This window comes from Anser brachyrhynchus, assembly GCF_964034855.1.
Source record: "Anser brachyrhynchus genome assembly, chromosome: 7".
Taxonomy (NCBI): Eukaryota; Metazoa; Chordata; class Aves; order Anseriformes; family Anatidae; genus Anser; species Anser brachyrhynchus.
Genome location: NC_137701.1, coordinates 16,000,666 through 16,018,982, shown reverse-complemented (window position 1 = coordinate 16,018,982; position 18,317 = coordinate 16,000,666). Strand labels below are relative to the sequence as shown.

The 18,317-nt window shown below is 36.1% G+C and overlaps 1 protein-coding gene across 11 annotated transcripts in view; it reads left to right on the top strand.

Annotated features, from left to right (window-relative positions):
- NBEAL1 (neurobeachin like 1) overlaps positions 1 to 18,317 on the top strand; it is an 86,148-nt gene that overhangs the window by 49,986 nt on the left and 17,845 nt on the right. For all 11 annotated transcript variants that reach the window (XR_013953770.1, XM_080600298.1, XM_080600297.1 and 8 more), the window contains 19 exons: positions 106 to 194; positions 1,188 to 1,766; positions 2,299 to 2,474; positions 2,846 to 2,999; positions 4,897 to 5,025; positions 5,639 to 5,944; positions 6,056 to 6,205; positions 7,073 to 7,230; positions 7,841 to 7,965; positions 8,971 to 9,097; positions 10,022 to 10,170; positions 11,016 to 11,149; positions 12,018 to 12,119; positions 13,373 to 13,468; positions 13,573 to 13,697; positions 14,966 to 15,106; positions 15,197 to 15,327; positions 17,136 to 17,245; positions 17,752 to 17,869. Coding sequence is in view for 10 of the 11 variants with exons in the window: in XM_080600298.1 (XP_080456424.1) it covers positions 106 to 194; positions 1,188 to 1,766; positions 2,299 to 2,474; positions 2,846 to 2,999; positions 4,897 to 5,025; positions 5,639 to 5,944; positions 6,056 to 6,205; positions 7,073 to 7,230; positions 7,841 to 7,965; positions 8,971 to 9,097; positions 10,022 to 10,170; positions 11,016 to 11,149; positions 12,018 to 12,119; positions 13,373 to 13,468; positions 13,573 to 13,697; positions 14,966 to 15,106; positions 15,197 to 15,327; positions 17,136 to 17,245; positions 17,752 to 17,869 (3,099 nt within the window). In the remaining variant the exon portion in view is untranslated. The remainder of the gene's footprint in view (positions 1 to 105; positions 195 to 1,187; positions 1,767 to 2,298; positions 2,475 to 2,845; positions 3,000 to 4,896; positions 5,026 to 5,638; positions 5,945 to 6,055; positions 6,206 to 7,072; positions 7,231 to 7,840; positions 7,966 to 8,970; positions 9,098 to 10,021; positions 10,171 to 11,015; positions 11,150 to 12,017; positions 12,120 to 13,372; positions 13,469 to 13,572; positions 13,698 to 14,965; positions 15,107 to 15,196; positions 15,328 to 17,135; positions 17,246 to 17,751; positions 17,870 to 18,317) is intronic.

Sequence of the window (18,317 nt, the reverse complement as noted above, 5' to 3'; positions counted from 1 at the left end):
TAAAGGAAACAGAGGTGACCTCCAAAGCTATTTTTAACAGTTAGCTCTTACGTTCACTTGCATGGTATACTTTGATATACATATATTCTTCTCTCTCCCCTACAGATCCTGTTGTGAATTGTAAAGATCTCATAGCTGTAGTGCATCTGGCACATAAATCAGATATAAACGTGAGAGTGGTCATCTGTAGAAAGGTTAGTTGTCATCTTTAAAAATGGAATACTGTTAAGTCCATAAGTTGTATAGTGTGGTATTTTATTTATTTGGATGTGATGGCTGTATTGTTTGCTGCTGTTGCTGCTTTCTTTAGCAATAATTTATGATGTTAGGAATGAAGCCAGTCTGTCACTTGATGTTGAACTTAGTGTATTCAAATCCTTTAAAAAAAACAAACAAACAACTTTTTTTTTTAAAAAAAAGGAAGCAAACCACAAAGCCTCTATAAAGATTCTCAAATAGCATGTTTTTAGGGTTTAGAGGTATTGGATTGCTTGAATTACTGAGTTTTCTCAAAGGATGCATAAGATCACAAACCATTTTGTTTGTATTCCTAATGTGTTACTTTGATAGAACGTATGGTTCAAAAGAGCAGTTGTGGGTGCAGGGAAGAGAGAGTGAAAAAGCAGTAACTCTTTCCTTAACTGAGCTCTCTGGCTTGTGTCACTGAAATTAGCAGTACTGAATGTAGCTGTGAGGCACTGTATTGTCTGCCAAAGTTTCTCAAAGTATGCCAAATTTACGCTATCAGTAAGCTATTAATATTGTAGTTTATCGTAGTTTTCTTCATTGTTATCTAATAGTTTATAATCAAGCATATTTCACATGCTAGTTTTATTTTATTTGTTTTGTAGACTAGTGGCTGCATACAGCTATTTGTTGTGATAACTGCCTTTTCCAGGAACTACTGCAGAAGAGTGACTGAAATATGAAGACTTACTGATATGCCTTGATAGTTTTTTTTCCTCTTATTCCTGAGATTTTTTTTTAAATATATACATTTCTAGTGAGAAGAGTGATTTATTTATTTGGTGGCACTTATGCTTTCTGTTAACTGATTGTGGTTCTTTTACAAGATCCTAAAAAGGCAAAATAAGTTACAAGGTTTTAAAATGTCTAATCTAAAAGATGGATGAATGCAGTTTCAAGCTAAAATTAACGTGTGGGTATGGAATATCTTCTATCCTTAGGTTTTGCACCTTTTACATTCCCAATTGGATGCAGCACAACACATTTCTCAGCAGCTGGGCTGGCAGGACACTTTGGTTAGACTGTTCCTGAAAGAAAACTCTGAGGTCCGGATTGGCTTTAGAGAGAACAGGGCTGATTCCTCAAGGGAGGAGGAAAGAAAGCCTCCTACTGAAGGTCTTCAGAGACATCATGCTGATAAGATGGAGGGAGATAAAGCTGGTGGCTTTGCATCTGTTAATGGTTTGTTTGATCAGTGGAGTTTAGAAGACAACAAATCTTTGGATGTCCCAGCTCATTTCTCTGCTATGCCTCTGGAAGATGCATCCACAGGAGAGATGTCTTTTAGGTCTGAGGACCAAGAAGAATTGTGGCACAGTAATCCTTCACATTTGAGTTTGGATCTGTCCAGTGTTGACTCTTATGAGCTGGCTGACGGGAATCAGATGACAGATAGTCTGCCCAGCACACCATCGCCTATAGAGAGCACAAAACCATTTTCTGGACAGTCTGACAAAGATCTGGGTGTCATAAATGATGTGGGCTTCGGTGCTGATCTATCTTTATTTGAAAACCAAGGAGTAAGTAATTCTTTCCCTGTGTGGTTAACTTCTCAACATGTCTGCAATTCCTTTTTTAATTGTCTCCTTAATGGGATAATTATTGTCCTCTTTTTTTCCTCTCACCTTCCAAAGGGAAATAGCAATATAGCTCTCTTACAGTGAGTAGAGGCATCTTTAATGTAATGTGTCTTTTTTGATTCTCTGGCTGGAATAGCTTGGGCAAGGGGGGAGAAGGGGATAAAAAGCAAACAACAAAAAACCTTCAATATTTCAACATCCCTTTATCTTCCGAAGGCGAAATGATACAGACTTGATATGAAAAAATCAAGGGTAGCTAAAATTTAGGTTTCAGTAATGATGCAGAAATCAAATCAGTATGTATTACAGATTCTGGGAAGCCAGTGCCTCATATATTTGCATTTTCATGTATTTAGTGGTTAGTCCTTAGACTGCACAGTTCTCAGAAATGCCAAAACATGCAAGCATAGGGACTGTGATGAATTAAGTTTTTTGGACTAGAAGGGTTGTAAATATTTCTTTTCTTTTGTAGGGAGGTGATAATGAACTGATACAGTTACTTACAGACATCCTACTGTGTATAATGTGGAAAGGCATTGAAAGATCTGATGATGATGCTTGGATTGAGAGAGGACAGGTATTTTCTGCACTGACCAAACTGGGAATATCTAATGAGTTGTTGCGACCGTCTGATGAAATAAAACTCAAGTGAGTGTACAGCACAAGGACAGGTTCTGTAACTTTTTTGATGAAAAGGAGAAAAAAGTAAGGGGCTTTATTAAAGCTACGAAGGAGTGGATGTTTCTTATCAAGATACAACTTTCTTTGCTCTATCTTCATATATTGTCAATATATTTTGCTACCTATTTGGCAGTGTAATGTGATTGTAAGGTTTTGAAAATCTGTATCCCAGGCTTCATGCACTTTTCAGAATCTCTTTTGCATGGTTGGCTTATCAAGAAGACGATAGTTATAGCTGTGGAGTGAGAGATTCAATTAAATACTTAATTGGATTTTTTTTAAAGCCACTTATATTTGGAACATGTAATAATTACTTTGGGATTTTGTTTTATATGCAGCCTGCTGGAGAAGATGTTAGAATGGTCAGTCACTGATAACAGAGATTCAAAAGCTCTCCCTACGCACGCTGAAAATGCCTTCCGGCTCTTACTAATTGTACAAGATTTCCTGCAGGCAGAGGGACTAGTTAATTCAAACTTGTGGACAGAAAAGGTACAGTAACTGCATAATGGAAATACTGTATATAGGCTGAGTTAGTAATTAAAAAGTTGTCAACTTGGATAATGTTATCTCTTCTAGGTTTATGTTTTTAAACTAGATATTAGGGAGTGAGGGCTCATAGTGAAATGAGTTAGATTGTTCCTTAATGAGAAAACATTATAAATACTATGGGGAATATTGTTATTGTTGCAAGTTAAATAGGTCTATAGTGGTACTCTTTATTGAAAATCTAAGTCTTTTCATACTAACAAACATCTGATAGGAGCTAATATAACAATGTCACTTGTAGTCTAAGAAAATTTGGTACCTGTTATCAGAATGTATGACTCAGTGTGTGTCCTGAATAAAACACTATACAAAACCTTGCTTGCAATTGCGATGTGAGGAATATCACTGCTAGGTTTTTACCCATATTGGAGTTTTACCATGTTTTTGTGCATATATTTGTAAATAGCTCTATTTTACATACCCAGGGAGTCAGAAATATGAATTCTGAGGAAGAAAATGACTAGCAAACACAGGAAGTAATAAGATAAAGAAACTTTGTGTATCGGCTCTGTTTCCTGTCTTCTTGATGTAAATTTTAGAGATCCATAGTGTGCTTCATTTTTTTGTATTAGAAGCAATGTTTGTTTTTTTTCTTGTACTTTCTGAGCAGTGTCATTGCTTTTCTATTTTTTGAGGCTTAAGGCGAGAGAAGTATTATATGGAAGCCATAATTATGTCATAATAAATCCCTAAAAGAAAAAAAAAAACTTAAAAAGCTACTTGTTTACTTGTTTCTAAAAGTGCAATGTTAAGAGTCATCACAACAGAGTAATTGCTAAGCTGTTTTCCACCATGTATGCTTAGAAACAAACACAGCTTAATCACAAAGCTTACATTTGTTTGTTTTTAGAAAGTCTGCTCTAGGTAAAGGTTTTGCTTTTAGTTGTGATCTAGCTTTGTGAAATCTAATTAGAAATGAGATCTGAACTTTGGAGAAATAGAAGTTGTGCTTATTGCCAAGTCTGAATTGAAAATAACAGTACTCTCATAAGTTACCTTCCACTGTGCCTGGGACGAATTTAAAGCACTGTAGTATTTTAAGCAGGAGAGCTTTCAGCCAGTCGCAGAAGCCTTCACATGAGTTTGGGCCTTAACAGAATAGAATGGAATAACAAATATTTGAGTAATTTATTAGGGAATTCATCAAGGTATATTTCTTCTGAACAGGCATGTCTAGGTAGTAAAATGTGTCACTTACCTTAGGAATAGCTTCCTTTCATAATAAAGCTTGGATGTCGCCTAATCTACTGACAGAAAGGAGTGCCTCCTAATTTATTTAAGATACTGATAGTTATGCATTCAAGCATTATACTAAATCAGATATTCATGAAAGAAGCCTTGCTTTCTTTCTCAGTGTACCATACACATTACTGTCGCTGGTAAACTATGTTAGCGTTACACTTATATCGCCTAAGACAAAACAAAAGAAGGAAATAAAAACCTATAAATACTGAACCATAAATTGCAAGTTGGTATGATATCTGTAGTATTGGTAAGCATGCCTTTTCAGTTGTAGTAATCCTGTTCCTGGAATCTGCAACATTTTTAAAGAATTGGCATTTCCTGCAGTTAAGTTACAGGTAGAAGACAGGCATGTATATGCTGTTTTTGGCCTTACTGGGGAGGTACTTGAGTTAACATGCAAGGCTAGCCATATTTTATAGTCCAGTATTTTTTTCAAATGACTGGTGTAGCTGCAGTCTTCTGAGATTTTATGGTTTTGGGTAAGTTAGAAGTGTGAATTCTTCAGTTCTTTGAAATTACTGTATCTCCAGCTGGAGTATTTGCTGATTATTTCTGACTTGTTTTACTTTATGAAAATCTTCCGCTTTTATAATAGCTCTTGGAGGAGTTAGTGACTCTCATGGATAGCCTGTCAGTCTGGTACTCTGCTGGCCCAGAAGCAACCTGGCTTTCACAGGTGCAAGTCCAGTTACTCCTTGGATTCATTGCACAAGACAACTTACAGGTTTGTTGCAAATTCCTGCAAATGGCAGTGTTTAAAGTACTCATTTGGTGTAACTGTTGTGGTTTTGGGGGATCTGCTTACGCCATCAAGTAGACTGATAGCAGTCTTTCATCCTTGTATAAGCAAATGTTTTATCAGGTCTTGCCTTTTGCAAGCTTACTCTGCAGTCCTGTCAATGTGCACATCCTGAGTATGTGAACAAGATAGAGGGCAGGCTGTTTGAAGATGGGGCAATGTAGGTGCTAGTGGCAGTAAGATGGCAATCCGGATTGTGACTTTTCATTTTTACAGTAAAATACACTTAGTGGTTTCGGGTTTAGATAGAATAAATGCACACAAACCTGAGTCTGGAATAATGAACCCTTCAGAAAAGCCAGGACTGTTAGTTTAGGTATGTGATTGTCTTAATGCAGCTAAGTGACTCATGTTGCAGCTGACTCAGCTTTGGTCATCACAGGATGAATAAGTGATCAGTGCCCGTATACAATGTATGTGTGCTCTCAGGCTATCTGAGATACAACAAGAATATGTACATTCTCCTGTGCTAAAAGATAAGTACTCAAAATTACTATTTTGAGGATTGCATTCATTTTTTGTTGTTTTTCCTGTGTAGGTCTGTGCTATGGCAGCAGCCAAACTAAACACCCTTCTTCAGACTAAAGTAATAGAGAGCCAACCTGAAGCATGCTACCTCTTGGGGAAGCTGGAGGGCATCTTGAGTAGATCAATAGAAGAGAAAACAGAAACGTATTCATTTTTGATTCCCCTTGTTCGGACGCTGGTATCCAAAATTTATGAACTTCTCTTCATGAATTTGCATCTCCCTTCTTTGCCTCCTACCAATGGCAGCCCCTCTTTCTTTGAGGACTTTCAAGAATACTGCCGCTCTGATGAGTGGCAAGTTTACATTGATAAATATGTAAGTAGTAGATTGTTTTTGTAGCATCTTCTCCTCATTTTGGACACTACAGCAGAGGAATTCATATTCAGAAATCATGTTGCGCTTTTTGTTTTGTTTTGGTGGAAACAGATTATTCCAAATATGAAGCAATATGAAGAGAATTCATTCAGACATGGTCATGAGCAGATGGCACTTTATTGGAAAGATTGTTATGAAGCGTTTATGGTGAACATGCATAAACGAGATCGGGAGAGAGGAGAAAGTAAGCTTAAATTTCAGGTAAGGTTTTGAGTTCTTCTAAGAGCAACTTGCATCTCAGGATTCACATCATAAAAGATGGAGAAATTGAATTCCAAGATGACCAAATTCAAGTTACTGCAAGGATGCTGATTGTTTTGCTGAAGACTTTATGGGCAGTCTGACTATATACGCTTCTAGTATATGCTTTTTAGTTCTATTCTTTCTATTTAAGCGTCATACCTATAAGCAGAGTTATTCCAAGACAGTAGGTCTTTTTCCATAGTACAGCAACCTAGAATTATGCTTAGCTATTAAAACCTCTTCCCTGTTATGAGATGAGTTAGTGGTGCAAATTTGACCCTGCTTCAATGAAAACACTTAAAGCCATTAGCAGTTCTTACTGTGTGGAAAAACTGAAGTGACCTGTCCTTATAAGGTTCAGAATCCATTCAAGTGCTAGAATTTACTGTTAAACTACAGCAAATGTCATAGCTAAGTTACATTTCTCTTGTTTTCCCTATGTTGCCTTAAGATTCATGTAGTAAGCTTTTCTTTATTCTAGTAACTGTAGGTAGAATACAGTATGAATCACATTCTGGAATACCAGAATTTAAAGAAAAAGCCTATTTACCATAATTGGATTTTTCCTAGTGACCACTTTTCTGATCACAAAAAATTGCCTTCATTTGGATTCAGCATTGGTAACCCTCTCTTCAAGCCTTTAAGTCAGTGTTTGGTGCCATTTCTTCCAGTACTAAGCTTTTTAAAATTTCTCTTGTAAGCAGTACCTTAAATTTTCAGAAATGTCTATTGCTGAACTTCTTTGTTCATTCTTCATTTGCAAGCATTCTTGCAAATTGCAAAACTGTTATTTCAGTGCTAGATTTATTTTTAATGGTCTTTCAGGAGCATTTTGTGGAACCATTCAGCAGAAAGGCTCGACAGGAAAATCTGCGGTACAACAGTATGCTAAAGCAACTTAATAGTCAGCACACAGCTACCCTGAGACAGTGGAGAGCAGCCCAGCTTTACTTGCTCTCTGAACGTGGCCCTTGGTCAGAAATGTAAGAGCAAAGTTCTTTGAATCAAACTGTATATGATGCTTGAAAGGAATTTTCTCAATGATTAACTTACTATTTCGTATGGTTAGAAACTTGTCAAATTGACTTGGATAGCCATTCTTGAGATGTAAAGTTAATATTGAATTCATGCTTGATAATGTTTTCTGTATTTTAATTATCAAGATAAGTTTAAAGTACAATGTTGAGCTGGTTACCTGGTTACTAGATTTTTTCGCCAAGTGACAAATAAAAAATTGCCATTTTTATGCACAGAGCTAATTTCAATTTAAAAGACTACAGTTTGCCTGTCTTGTCTTTTGGGTGAGTTCTGGGTAGAGATTTTTTGTAATCTTCTAATAGTCATTAACTGAAAGTGTAAACAATTTGCTGCATGTCAATAGGAACTAAATACTGCTTACAAAATGCTTTAGGATGATCAGAGCCACAATATCAAATCACAGTTAAGATGCAGTTTACTGCTTATGTGTTTTGCAGTCTACAGATGGGTGGGTGACTTCAGGATTTTTCTAAATATGTATTCTTTTGGAATTAATTCATTCGTAGTTGTTTTTTAACCTTTTAACTATTTTTGTGGATATTCATGTTTTCACAGGAAACAGCATCCTATCCACTGGAAACTTTCAAATGTGGAAAACTTCTCACGTATGAGACTAAAACTAGTGCAGAATTACAACTTCAACTCTCATCAGGATGCTAGTGACCTGAGAGATAATTTAGGTAATGTTTTGCTATATTTACTAGCTTACACGGTTTCTTCAGTCTTCACTGATAGATCAGTGTATTTAAGAATCAGTATATTGTAGGTACTTAAATCATGATTTGTCTTTATTTTTCCTATAGTAAAATGTGTAACATAAGAGAGGTGCTTTGACCTGAAACAGCATCTTCCTACTGGAAAGAGTACTTCATTTCCTCTTGCTCATTGAAGAGTGTATTTTTACTGAAGGAAAAAATAATTAAGAACTCCTTTGCTTTAAAATAAGCAGTTATATACCTTTCTTGTGTAGTCTTATTTTTTCAAGAAAAATAAACAATGAGATCAGAATAAGTAGGCAGTATTGTTTTAAAAACTTTAAACATTTGATTAAAATGTGTAGGTATGAACTGTTGCTTTTTTAAAAGTGTACCAAACAGCTGAGTTGCAGTGGTGTAATCTGTTCTTTAAGTTAGGGTTCTTGGATATCAAGATGCAAACCAAAATAAGATAAAATAAATCTCAGTCATTTAAATCTCAGTCTTGTAAACCCAAGTTAGCAAAAAAGACACAAAGTGTATTTCCATGAAGCCTGCATGCTGTAAGAGTGTTTGGCAAAACACTGCAAAATATTTTACTGGAAATGTCCTATTAGAGTTCAGTTTAAAGCTTTTCTGAGGTGTTTCTGTATTCTTTTTATAGTTAGGTGAAATTCATAGAGGAGGGAGAGAGATAATAGACATATATAAATATATATAATAATTTATGATATACTTTGGCATTCAAATTTGATTCTTTTCTGAACTGTACTTTTACCAATTAATTTGACATATATCTCAATGTAATTGGAGGAGCATTTTTAAAGTGTTCTGCTTGCCCAACAGACTTCTTAATTAAGAAATCTAGTTACTTGTTACTCAGATAAAAACAGTATTCAGCAGTAGAAGATAGACTCAGTAGTTTAACTTTCCAAAAATGCTGTAGCAAAAAAAAAAAAATCTGAGCTGATGATGTGTCTATTACAATAGGTGTGCACCAGATACAGCCCTCTAGTGAGTCTCTACTTCTGGAAGTGGTAAAGCAGGTGAAAGTGAGTGACTTGGAAGATGATGTACTTGAACTACCAGAGGAAGACACAACAGCCAGTTCCAGTATGTAAGTACAGGGGCACAGAACAGTTGAAATTTGTTTCCGTGCTTCGGAAGTGGGAAGGAATGGGAAGCAAATTCTGGAGTTAATTAGCATGCGAAACTTCCCTCTTTGCCTGTTCTTAACAGTCCAATTCAGGGCTCTGTGATAATTGTGAACATTAGAAAAGCTGCTATTGGATTTCTTGTTGTAAACAGCAATACATAAAGAAACTCAAGGAAAAGAAGTTCTGAGTACGGAGTACTCAGATTACAGAGAAGATGCTTGTGAGGATTCATAAGTGATTGACTGTCCACGGTTGGTCTGAGGCTGCAGAGTTGTTGAGGCTTTCTATGATGTACCTTGGTTATAACTCTCAAGAAATGGTCTACCCTGCAAAGGCATAGACCAGACTGGAACCAGCTCGTCTGCAGGTGCCAGAGCTGTTCTATGTGGCACCAGCTGTATAATGTGGATATTTGCCTAACTGGCTTTAATTTAATGGAGAGTCCCCTGATTCTCATTCAAGGAAGAAGGCCTGCTGCATTTCCTTCATGTTGCTTTGTGTACAGGTCAGGGAGAAGGAGACGGCAAATGCTTCATTCCAGTAACTCCAGTTACTGGATGCATGAAGTTGTGCATATGCTTGTGTCTCTATGTAGAGACATGGCTTTTTTTTTTTTTTTTTTTAACTTGGAGTGATACTTCAAGGGGAGTCAAGTTCATTAAGCCTGAGACTGAAATAGCAAGCCTGAAGAACAAGGCTAAAAAATATCTAGTAGTCTAGTTTGAAACATTCAGGACGGCTAATGAAAGTAACTTCATATAGTCATTTATGATGTACTTTTAATGCACTTCAAATTTGATTTTTTTCTGAACTGTGCTTTTGCCAAGTACCTCAGCAATTGTATTATCTGCCCAACCCCATAACACTTAGTGGTATTTTTGTAGGGATGAGAAGGATGAGCAGAGTCAGAAAGAAAAGCTAATATTGTCTGAAGACTGTGAACTCATTACGGTAATTGATGTGATACCTGGCAGACTGGAGATCACTACCCAGCACATCTATTTCTTTGATGGTAGCCTTGAAAAAGAGGAAGGTGAGTGTGACCAATAGGTTCTTCTTTACAGTGCAATTCAGCATTCTGCTTTTAGTAGGCTGAGCTTGATTTTTTGGGAATGAGTGCCAAACTAATTGTGAAGAGACATGGTGAGGATCTGTAATTAATATTCCTCTTGGAGGTCAGAGGTCAGCTGATCACTTCAGAATCCTTAATCTGGAACTATAGATACTGACCTGTTAAATTGATTCGATATTCTTAGCATTTCTTTATTAAAAAAATAAATAACATCTGTGCTGACTGTCTAGTTAATGAACAAAATGTGTCATTTCCTCTAAGTTGTTTCTTAAATGGCACTTATGTTCTACATGACAAATGCTTCACCTGTACATTGATTAAAAAGTTGTAGTAAGTAATGATTAAGAAGTAGTAGTATGTAAAAATTAACACGAACTTTAATGGAATATGCAAGGCTAAGTATGAAAACAGTGAACTGAAACATTTGACCAATAGTGGTAAAATAAAATAAAAAAGAAGAAACCAATATATCAAGAAGCTGGCCTTTTGGAAATTCTATCTACAAAAATTTTCTGTTTGAGCCCAACTAAGAAATGAAAGGGGTTTTGGTTTATATTTTTATCAACAAAATACATTTATAAAGTGTCTTTGATCAGAATGCAAAGATGTTCTCCATCCCATCAGATATTTTCTGCTGTCTCAATCTTTCAGTAGAAAATGAAGCTAGGAATATTTTCTAGCAAAATGGTTAACTAAGCCACGTATAAAATTTGCTCTTTCTAGGGTGATTGAAAATAATACTGTATTGTGTGTATATGAAAAGTTTTTGATATATTCCAAGTCAGTAATCAAAACATTCTTTCTAGGGGTTGGTTTTGATTTCAAATGTCACCTTTCTCAAATGCGAGAGATACATTTGCGTAGGTACAACCTGAGGAGGTCGGCTTTGGAGATCTTCCTTATGGATCAAACCAACTACTTCCTCAACTTCAATAAGGAGGTACACATTTCCCAGATTTCCTTGATTTGTGTTATTAGCACAAGTGTCAAGTTTTAGTTCACTGATCATATCTAGTTCGAGTCTGGTGTCTTTCATAATACTAGAGCATTAATAACAAAATGTTTGCTAGATACAGTCATTATGGGAAATTAGACTGCAGTCTCTGAAAACCTCAGCCTGGCATCTAGAAACTGAGTAATTGAAAGGATGAATAAAGCAAGGCTTTTTCCTGTCTCTCTCTTTAATAATACAGAACCATTATTCAACTAAAATTATATCAGTAATAATCTAACTTTAAGCCCACACATCTTTAAAAATAATCTGAGTATATTAATTACAAAGTAAAAGAGTTTTTATTTTACCACAACATTGGAAATCATTGAGATTTCTGTATTCCGTAGTGTAGGATTAGTGAACTTTTTGTTCCTCTGCATTACTCTAAGTGATCCGTTGTGGAACTTTCAGAACTTAAGGTGAGTTACATACTAGTAGGTCAGTTAAAGAATAGCTGCTGTAAAATGGCTTTTTAAATAAATAAATCGTTTTAATAGTTTGGTAGGGAATATAGCAGTATGGCATAACTTTATTTGAATAGCAGTCTTCCTAGAAGAGTTCTGTGGGAATAATTTTTTTGGTGTAGCATCAATAAAAAAGAAGTCACTTCATAAAGTATGCTGCCTTTATATCCTGAAATTGAAGGTTTTATATCTATACACAAAAGGTGTAAACAAAGGTTTATACAGCAAGAGACAGGAGTGCTTAAAAGTGTAACCATGTTCCATTTACTTCACATTTTAATTAACAGAGAAATTGTTTAATTGTCAGTTTTAATTTCTAGAACAAATATTTCTATGCTGTTTTCAAACAGGTAAGAAACAAAGTATACAGTCGAATATTGTCGCTGCGCTCTCCAAATATTTCTGGAACCAGATCTCCACAGGAACTCTTTAAAGCTTCAGGTTTGACGCAGGTATGAGACTTCAGCATAAACGGTCTAGAGCATTCCTCTGCTTCTTGAAGAAATCCTGGAAGGCTCCAGAGTACTGATTTTTTTCCAGTATTTTAGATGGCAATTGCCAACTTCTGTACCCTCAGTCCAGTGTCTGAACTTTAACGTGCATATTTTTAGAATTGTTGTTTTGTTGTTGCAATCAGTGAGTTTATGCCATGGTAAATGGATAGAGCTCAGCTCTGACGTGATTATGCCAAGTGTTCCAACAAGAATGGAGAATATGCAGCAGACTTGCTTCTAGTTTTAGTCCATGGTCCTTAATGTACATTTTGGAACTTCTCTCAGTACACATGCAAACAATGTTCCCTGCTATCTCTTCATGATAAGGCTTTCAACAAAGACCATGTGAAGACTGAGTATGAAGTATGGTGTTAAAGGAATTGGTAACTTTGGTATAATAATAAAATGTCAAAATGTCTATATTACCCTAAACATGGATAACTTATCTAAATAGAGTAAATATATTTTTATTTTCCATCTGTTTATGACATGATCGTGGTTTTCTCTGAGGGAGGGAGCTTTACAGACGAGATGAAGAATATTGGGAGTACTTCACTTTTTCTTTGTTTGCCCAGGGACATAGGGTATCATGTTGCATACTTAAGTAGAGAAAAACATTTTCTGTAATGAAATGTCTCCATCATGCTACAGAAAGATTTTGAGACCTTCTGAACACAGCTCTGTCTGTTCTTTGGTTTAAAATAGAATAATGGAGCAGAGGAGCAAGGACACTAGATTTACAAGTTCCTGTACTGTTAATCAATGGGAGAACAACTTATAAGCTTTGACCTTAAAACTTGTATGGATTTCAAAATTCTGTTCCTCTTTTACCTTCCTTCTCTTTGTTTCTTTCACTTGTGTGTTGCTTCCACTTTTTTATTCTGGGGCAGCTAATTGTCAGCTGCATTATATTTTGAAACAGGACTGGTATTGATCACAGACACAATTTCAGTGAATTTCAGCACAATCAATGCATTTCAATGAAATATAATGCTTCAATGAAATGCAGTATGATCACTGAATCAAAGGGGAAATAAAATTGATTATGACAAATTAAATTTGAACATTCATACCGTGCTTATAGACTTGTGCCTTTTACTTGTGAATGCTATCCTCTAGCAGATAAATACTGACAAGACGTGTAGTTTGCAATAGTAGTAGCTTTGATATAATGACTTCCATGGTATTTTTTTTTTCTTTTTGTCCTTCAGAAATGGGTGAATAGAGAAATATCCAATTTCGACTACCTTATTCAGCTGAACACAATGGCAGGACGAACTTACAACGACCTTGCTCAATATCCTGTGGTAATTTTAAAAAATTAATTTTTTAGTTTTTGCTGAAGGAGTGCACTTTTCCTGTTTCAAAAGAGGGATCTTTAGTCTGTTTGATCTTTGAATTTTTTTTTCAGTTCCCCTGGATTTTACGAGATTATACTTCAGAAGAACTGGACCTGAATAACCCAGCAGTCTTTAGGGATCTGTCCAAACCCATAGGGGTGGTAAATGAGAAGAATGCTAAGGCTGTAAAAGAGAAGTATGTATTTGAACACTTATATTTGTCTTTTCTGAGACTTGAGGCTAATAATACATTTAAATAAATAAAGTGGTGACACTAAAATTTTTTAAAGCTAATTTTATAACATCACAGATGCTTTCGCAAAGATTGTTGATTCTTTGTTCCTGCTGCATTCAGATTAGTTAGCTTATACAGCACTGAAAGGACAATTTACTGTTGTAAATTTTCTGTTGTTTCTCAGATGTGGAGATGAGAAACAGTATGTAGAGATACTCAATTTAATGGTCCAGCAGTTTGAAGAGACATACTGTGTCCTATATTTGTTTCAAGATGAGGAATGTGAAATCATACTGATGAGTTGAGCTGTCTGTTCTGAAAGGTAGCACTGATCCCTAGATCTGTGCCTCCTGTTCTTTTTTTCTGAGCATAGATTATTATCTTTGAAATAAAATATAACTCAGTCACTTCCAGCAACTCCTTTGTAGGTAGGAGTGACAAGTACTTATGTCCACACATCAGTGTAGCTATCCTTCCTTTTTGCTAGTGTGAAGAGTGAGTGCTGTCATACCAGATTGCACTTGCCAGGCTGCTTGCAAAACCATCTTTTTTCAGAAAACTTGGAACACGGAGCATTTTCTTTGAATGATGAGGGTCTATCCCTGACTGTAATGAAACTGGTTTTCTAGCAGTATGTGTAGCTGTAATTTCTCTTACTGGCCTTGTGATTTAAAGAATATATCAGCCAGATGGTGGCACAGTGCTGTAGAGAGTTTGCCAGTAGAAAAGGAAAATTGATATGAGTGTTAAATAAATCTCTTCTCTGCATCCTGAGACAATCACACATGCTTGTTTTTTTTTTTTAAATCTTGCAGGAAACTCTCACAAGTCCTTTCAGTAATAAATATTCAGCTTTATTCATGTTTTTATTTGTTTTTCTGTTTTATCTCTTACGTAAAGTTATGCTAAATCAAGCTTGTCTTGCCCTGTATCCAGTTTCTGATGGCTGATAGCAAATGCCTAGGGAAGAGTATAAGAATGGGTATGCAAAGGGTGATCCATCATCTCATGTACCTTTCTGTCTTTCTGTAGTCTTTTGCTTGGGGACTCTGAGCCAGAATTTGAATTCTCATGTTTAATAGAAGATGATGTGCTTTTCTCTTACAAATTACTATGATCATTTCTTTTGAATCCTTCCCTCCAATAAGTACAATCCATGTGTGTATCAGCTGTAGTGCTCAATTGTATTTATGGTTATAAATATTTTCTTTATTGTATTTTTTTTGCAGATACGAGAATTTTGAGGATCCCCTTGGGATGATTGACAAATTTCACTATGGAACACACTACTCAAATGCTGCTGGTGTCATGCATTACCTCATTCGGGTAGAACCTTTCACAACACTTCATATCCAACTTCAAAGTGGCAGGTATACTGTGAGCACGTAAACAGAGCCTCTATTTTCTTCCTTATTTTACCAAGAGAATGAACGGCCTGATCTGAGTTCTCTGACCCACAGGTTTGACTGTGCTGATCGACAGTTCCACTCTATTCCTGCTACCTGGCAGGCACTCATGGATAACCCCAATGATGTCAAGGAACTTATACCAGAGTTCTTCTACTTCCCAGAGTTCCTGGAGAATCAAAATGGTAAATAGATTGCTCAGAATATTCTGCATGGAACTCTCTTCTTTTACTCTTCTGAAAAGAATTATAAGCAGTTATGAATGCTGTGGAACACTCATTATTTAAGCTTTATAATGTACTTGTATAAACTACTTCAGTCATCACACTGGCTTCAAACTGTTTAGTGAGACACCAGTTGCATTAGACAGCAGCCTGAATGTTGTTTAAAACTCGAGTGGGACCTTAAGGATGGCTAAAATAGTGTTGTCTGCCTAATGTAAAAGATCAGAAGTGCTCATTAGGGTATTTAAAAATGAGAAAGTTAACAAAAGAATTCATACTGAGCAGATAGTGGAAGTTAGTGGAGATTAATTAGTATTCGTTTTATTGGTTTTGTTGGGTGATAGTCTGGACATCTTCAAAAGTGAGGTCTTGTACTTGTTCCAGGCAATCGGTGTATTTGCTGCTTTTTACTGTTATCTACCAATGCAATGTTAAGTCACGTGATTTTAGAGCTATGTAAGATTCCAATACCCATCAGAAGAAGGGTGTGTATGTGGAGAATAAGCTGCTTCAGTAATGTGTAATGTTGACTAGAAAGACAACATTGCATTCTAGTATAAGACTCCTAGCCATTTTTTTCTTCACATTTAGTGCATAGGAGAATTGTTCTTCCTACTAGATGATTTAAAAACAGATTTGTGTGTTTATGCTGCTGATAATTTCGTCTGGTAGCTACAGTCTACTGGAGTTCTAAGATATAAAAATTTGAAACATCGAAGTCATGCTTTCAAAAGCGTTGTGGTTTAACCCGGCCGGCAGCTAAACACCACACAGCCGTTCGCTCACCCTCCCCCCTCCCTCTCTGGGATGGGGGAGAGAAATGGGAAAGTGAAGCCTGTGAGTTGAGATGAAGACAGTTTATTAAGACAGGGAAATAATAATAACAATAATAATAATGATAATAGTATTAATAATAATAATGTGTACGAAACAAGTGATGCACAATGCAATTGCTCACCACCCGCTGACCGATGCCCAGCCTATCCCCGAGCAGCTGCCCCCCCCACCCCGGCCAGCCACCCCTATATATTGTTCAGCATGACGTCAGATGGTATGGAATACCCCTTTGGCCAGTTTGGGTCAGCTGCCCTGGGTCTGTCCCCTCCCAGCTCCTGCTGCACCCCCAGCCTGCTCGCTGGCAGGACAGAGCAAGAAGCCGAAAAGTCCTTGGCCTGGTGTAAGCACTGCTCTGCAACAATTAAAACATCAGCATGTTATCAGCGCTCTTCTCATGCTAATCCAAAACATAGCACCCTACCAGCTACTAGGAGGAAAATTAACTCTGTCCTAACTGAAACCAGGACAAAAAGTCATTTAAATATTTAGAGTTATTCTAATGAAAGCTGGTGGGATTTAAGGCTTAAAAGCCTTGATTCTACAATAACTTAAACCTGTGAGTAACTTCATAGTTGTGAGCGAATACTCTCATTTAAATGTTTTGGACTCTTAATCCTGGTAAAATAAAGCAAGTGCAGGTATGTTTAAAGATAGGTGTGAAAATGATTAATGTTACTTTTGAGATTGGCACTGCAGTTTTTACATCATTTGAGTGCTTTGGATAACTTATGTTTCACTTGACATTTTAAAGATTCATAGCAGAACTTAGTCTCCTATGTCAGTGGTAGGGTTATTGTAGATTTATATTAAGAATTTTTCAATATCCTTCCCATGTGTTGAGAAAGAACCTTTTTAATCTTTATAAAGAAATTGAGATTTTTTTTTTGAAGTATTTTGTAGTAACTCTTAAAATTCTCCAAATTACTCACTAGGCTTTAACTTGGGTCAGCTTCAAATATCCAAAGAAGTGGTAAATGATGTTGTTCTCCCCAAGTGGGCCCACTCTCCAGAAGACTTCATTTGTAAACATAGGAAGGCTCTGGTAAGATGATGGTTACACATCTGAAATAATGATAAAGAAAATACACTATACATTGTCACTGTGGCTTAAATATAAAATACTGGGACTACATTTGAGCTGGAGTTGGTGTTGAATTTGATGTTACAAGTATCACTAGAATTTTCACTTAAAAGTCCTGTGCATGTAAATAAAATGCTCGAAAGGAGGGAAAAAAATAAAGCCTGAGGATGCTAATGATTTGGGAGTTTGCTGCCTTAGGAGATAAAATGCAGAATTAGGTGTTTTTAGGTGACAGGGCTTAGACATCTTAGATGTGCTATTTTGTTGTATTAAATTTCCATCTTACATGGCAGTTAGTGCACTTAATGCATGTACATATTCTAATGCTTCTGCTCTATACGTTAGTATATACCTAGTTTGTAAATAAACTTAGTTTAGGAATTGAATCTTTTTCACAGAAAATAGTAAATACTTCAAGAAGGGACCAGAATTTTTCACATTATTACAAGAGTGTTTTTTTCTTCCAGGAATCTGAGTATGTTTCTGCTCATCTTCATGAATGGATAGATTTGATTTTTGGCTACAAGCAGAGGGGACCAGCTGCAGTGGAAGCGCTCAATGTGTTCTATTATTGTACTTATGAAGGTATAAAGCAGTATGCTTTCCTGTCATTGTCATCAGAATTGTGGGGTTTCAGCATTAGCTAGAGAGGACTTGATTTGTGATCATGCTATATAGTAGCATATGGTAAAGCAAGAGAATTATGGCTGAAATGTGGCAGCATAACTTATAATTTCTTATCAGACACCTAGAATATTTGATGCTTTAATCAGAAGTTTTGAACCTAAAATGTTAATAAATGTTTTAAAAGAGGGGACTATTTCAAGTGCTTGTGTTTTGTTTCTGAATGTGCTGGGGGCTTTTTTTTGTTGTTGTTAGCTCTTTTGTTTGCTTGACTAAAAACATTTTTGAGAAGGGGTTTCTCATGGATTGGGGTCAAGGAAAATTGTATAAATAAATAATAGATTGAAGATGCAGTCTATTAATACCAAAAGTGAATTTTGGGTGGCTTTTGTGTGCAATTTACTGCATG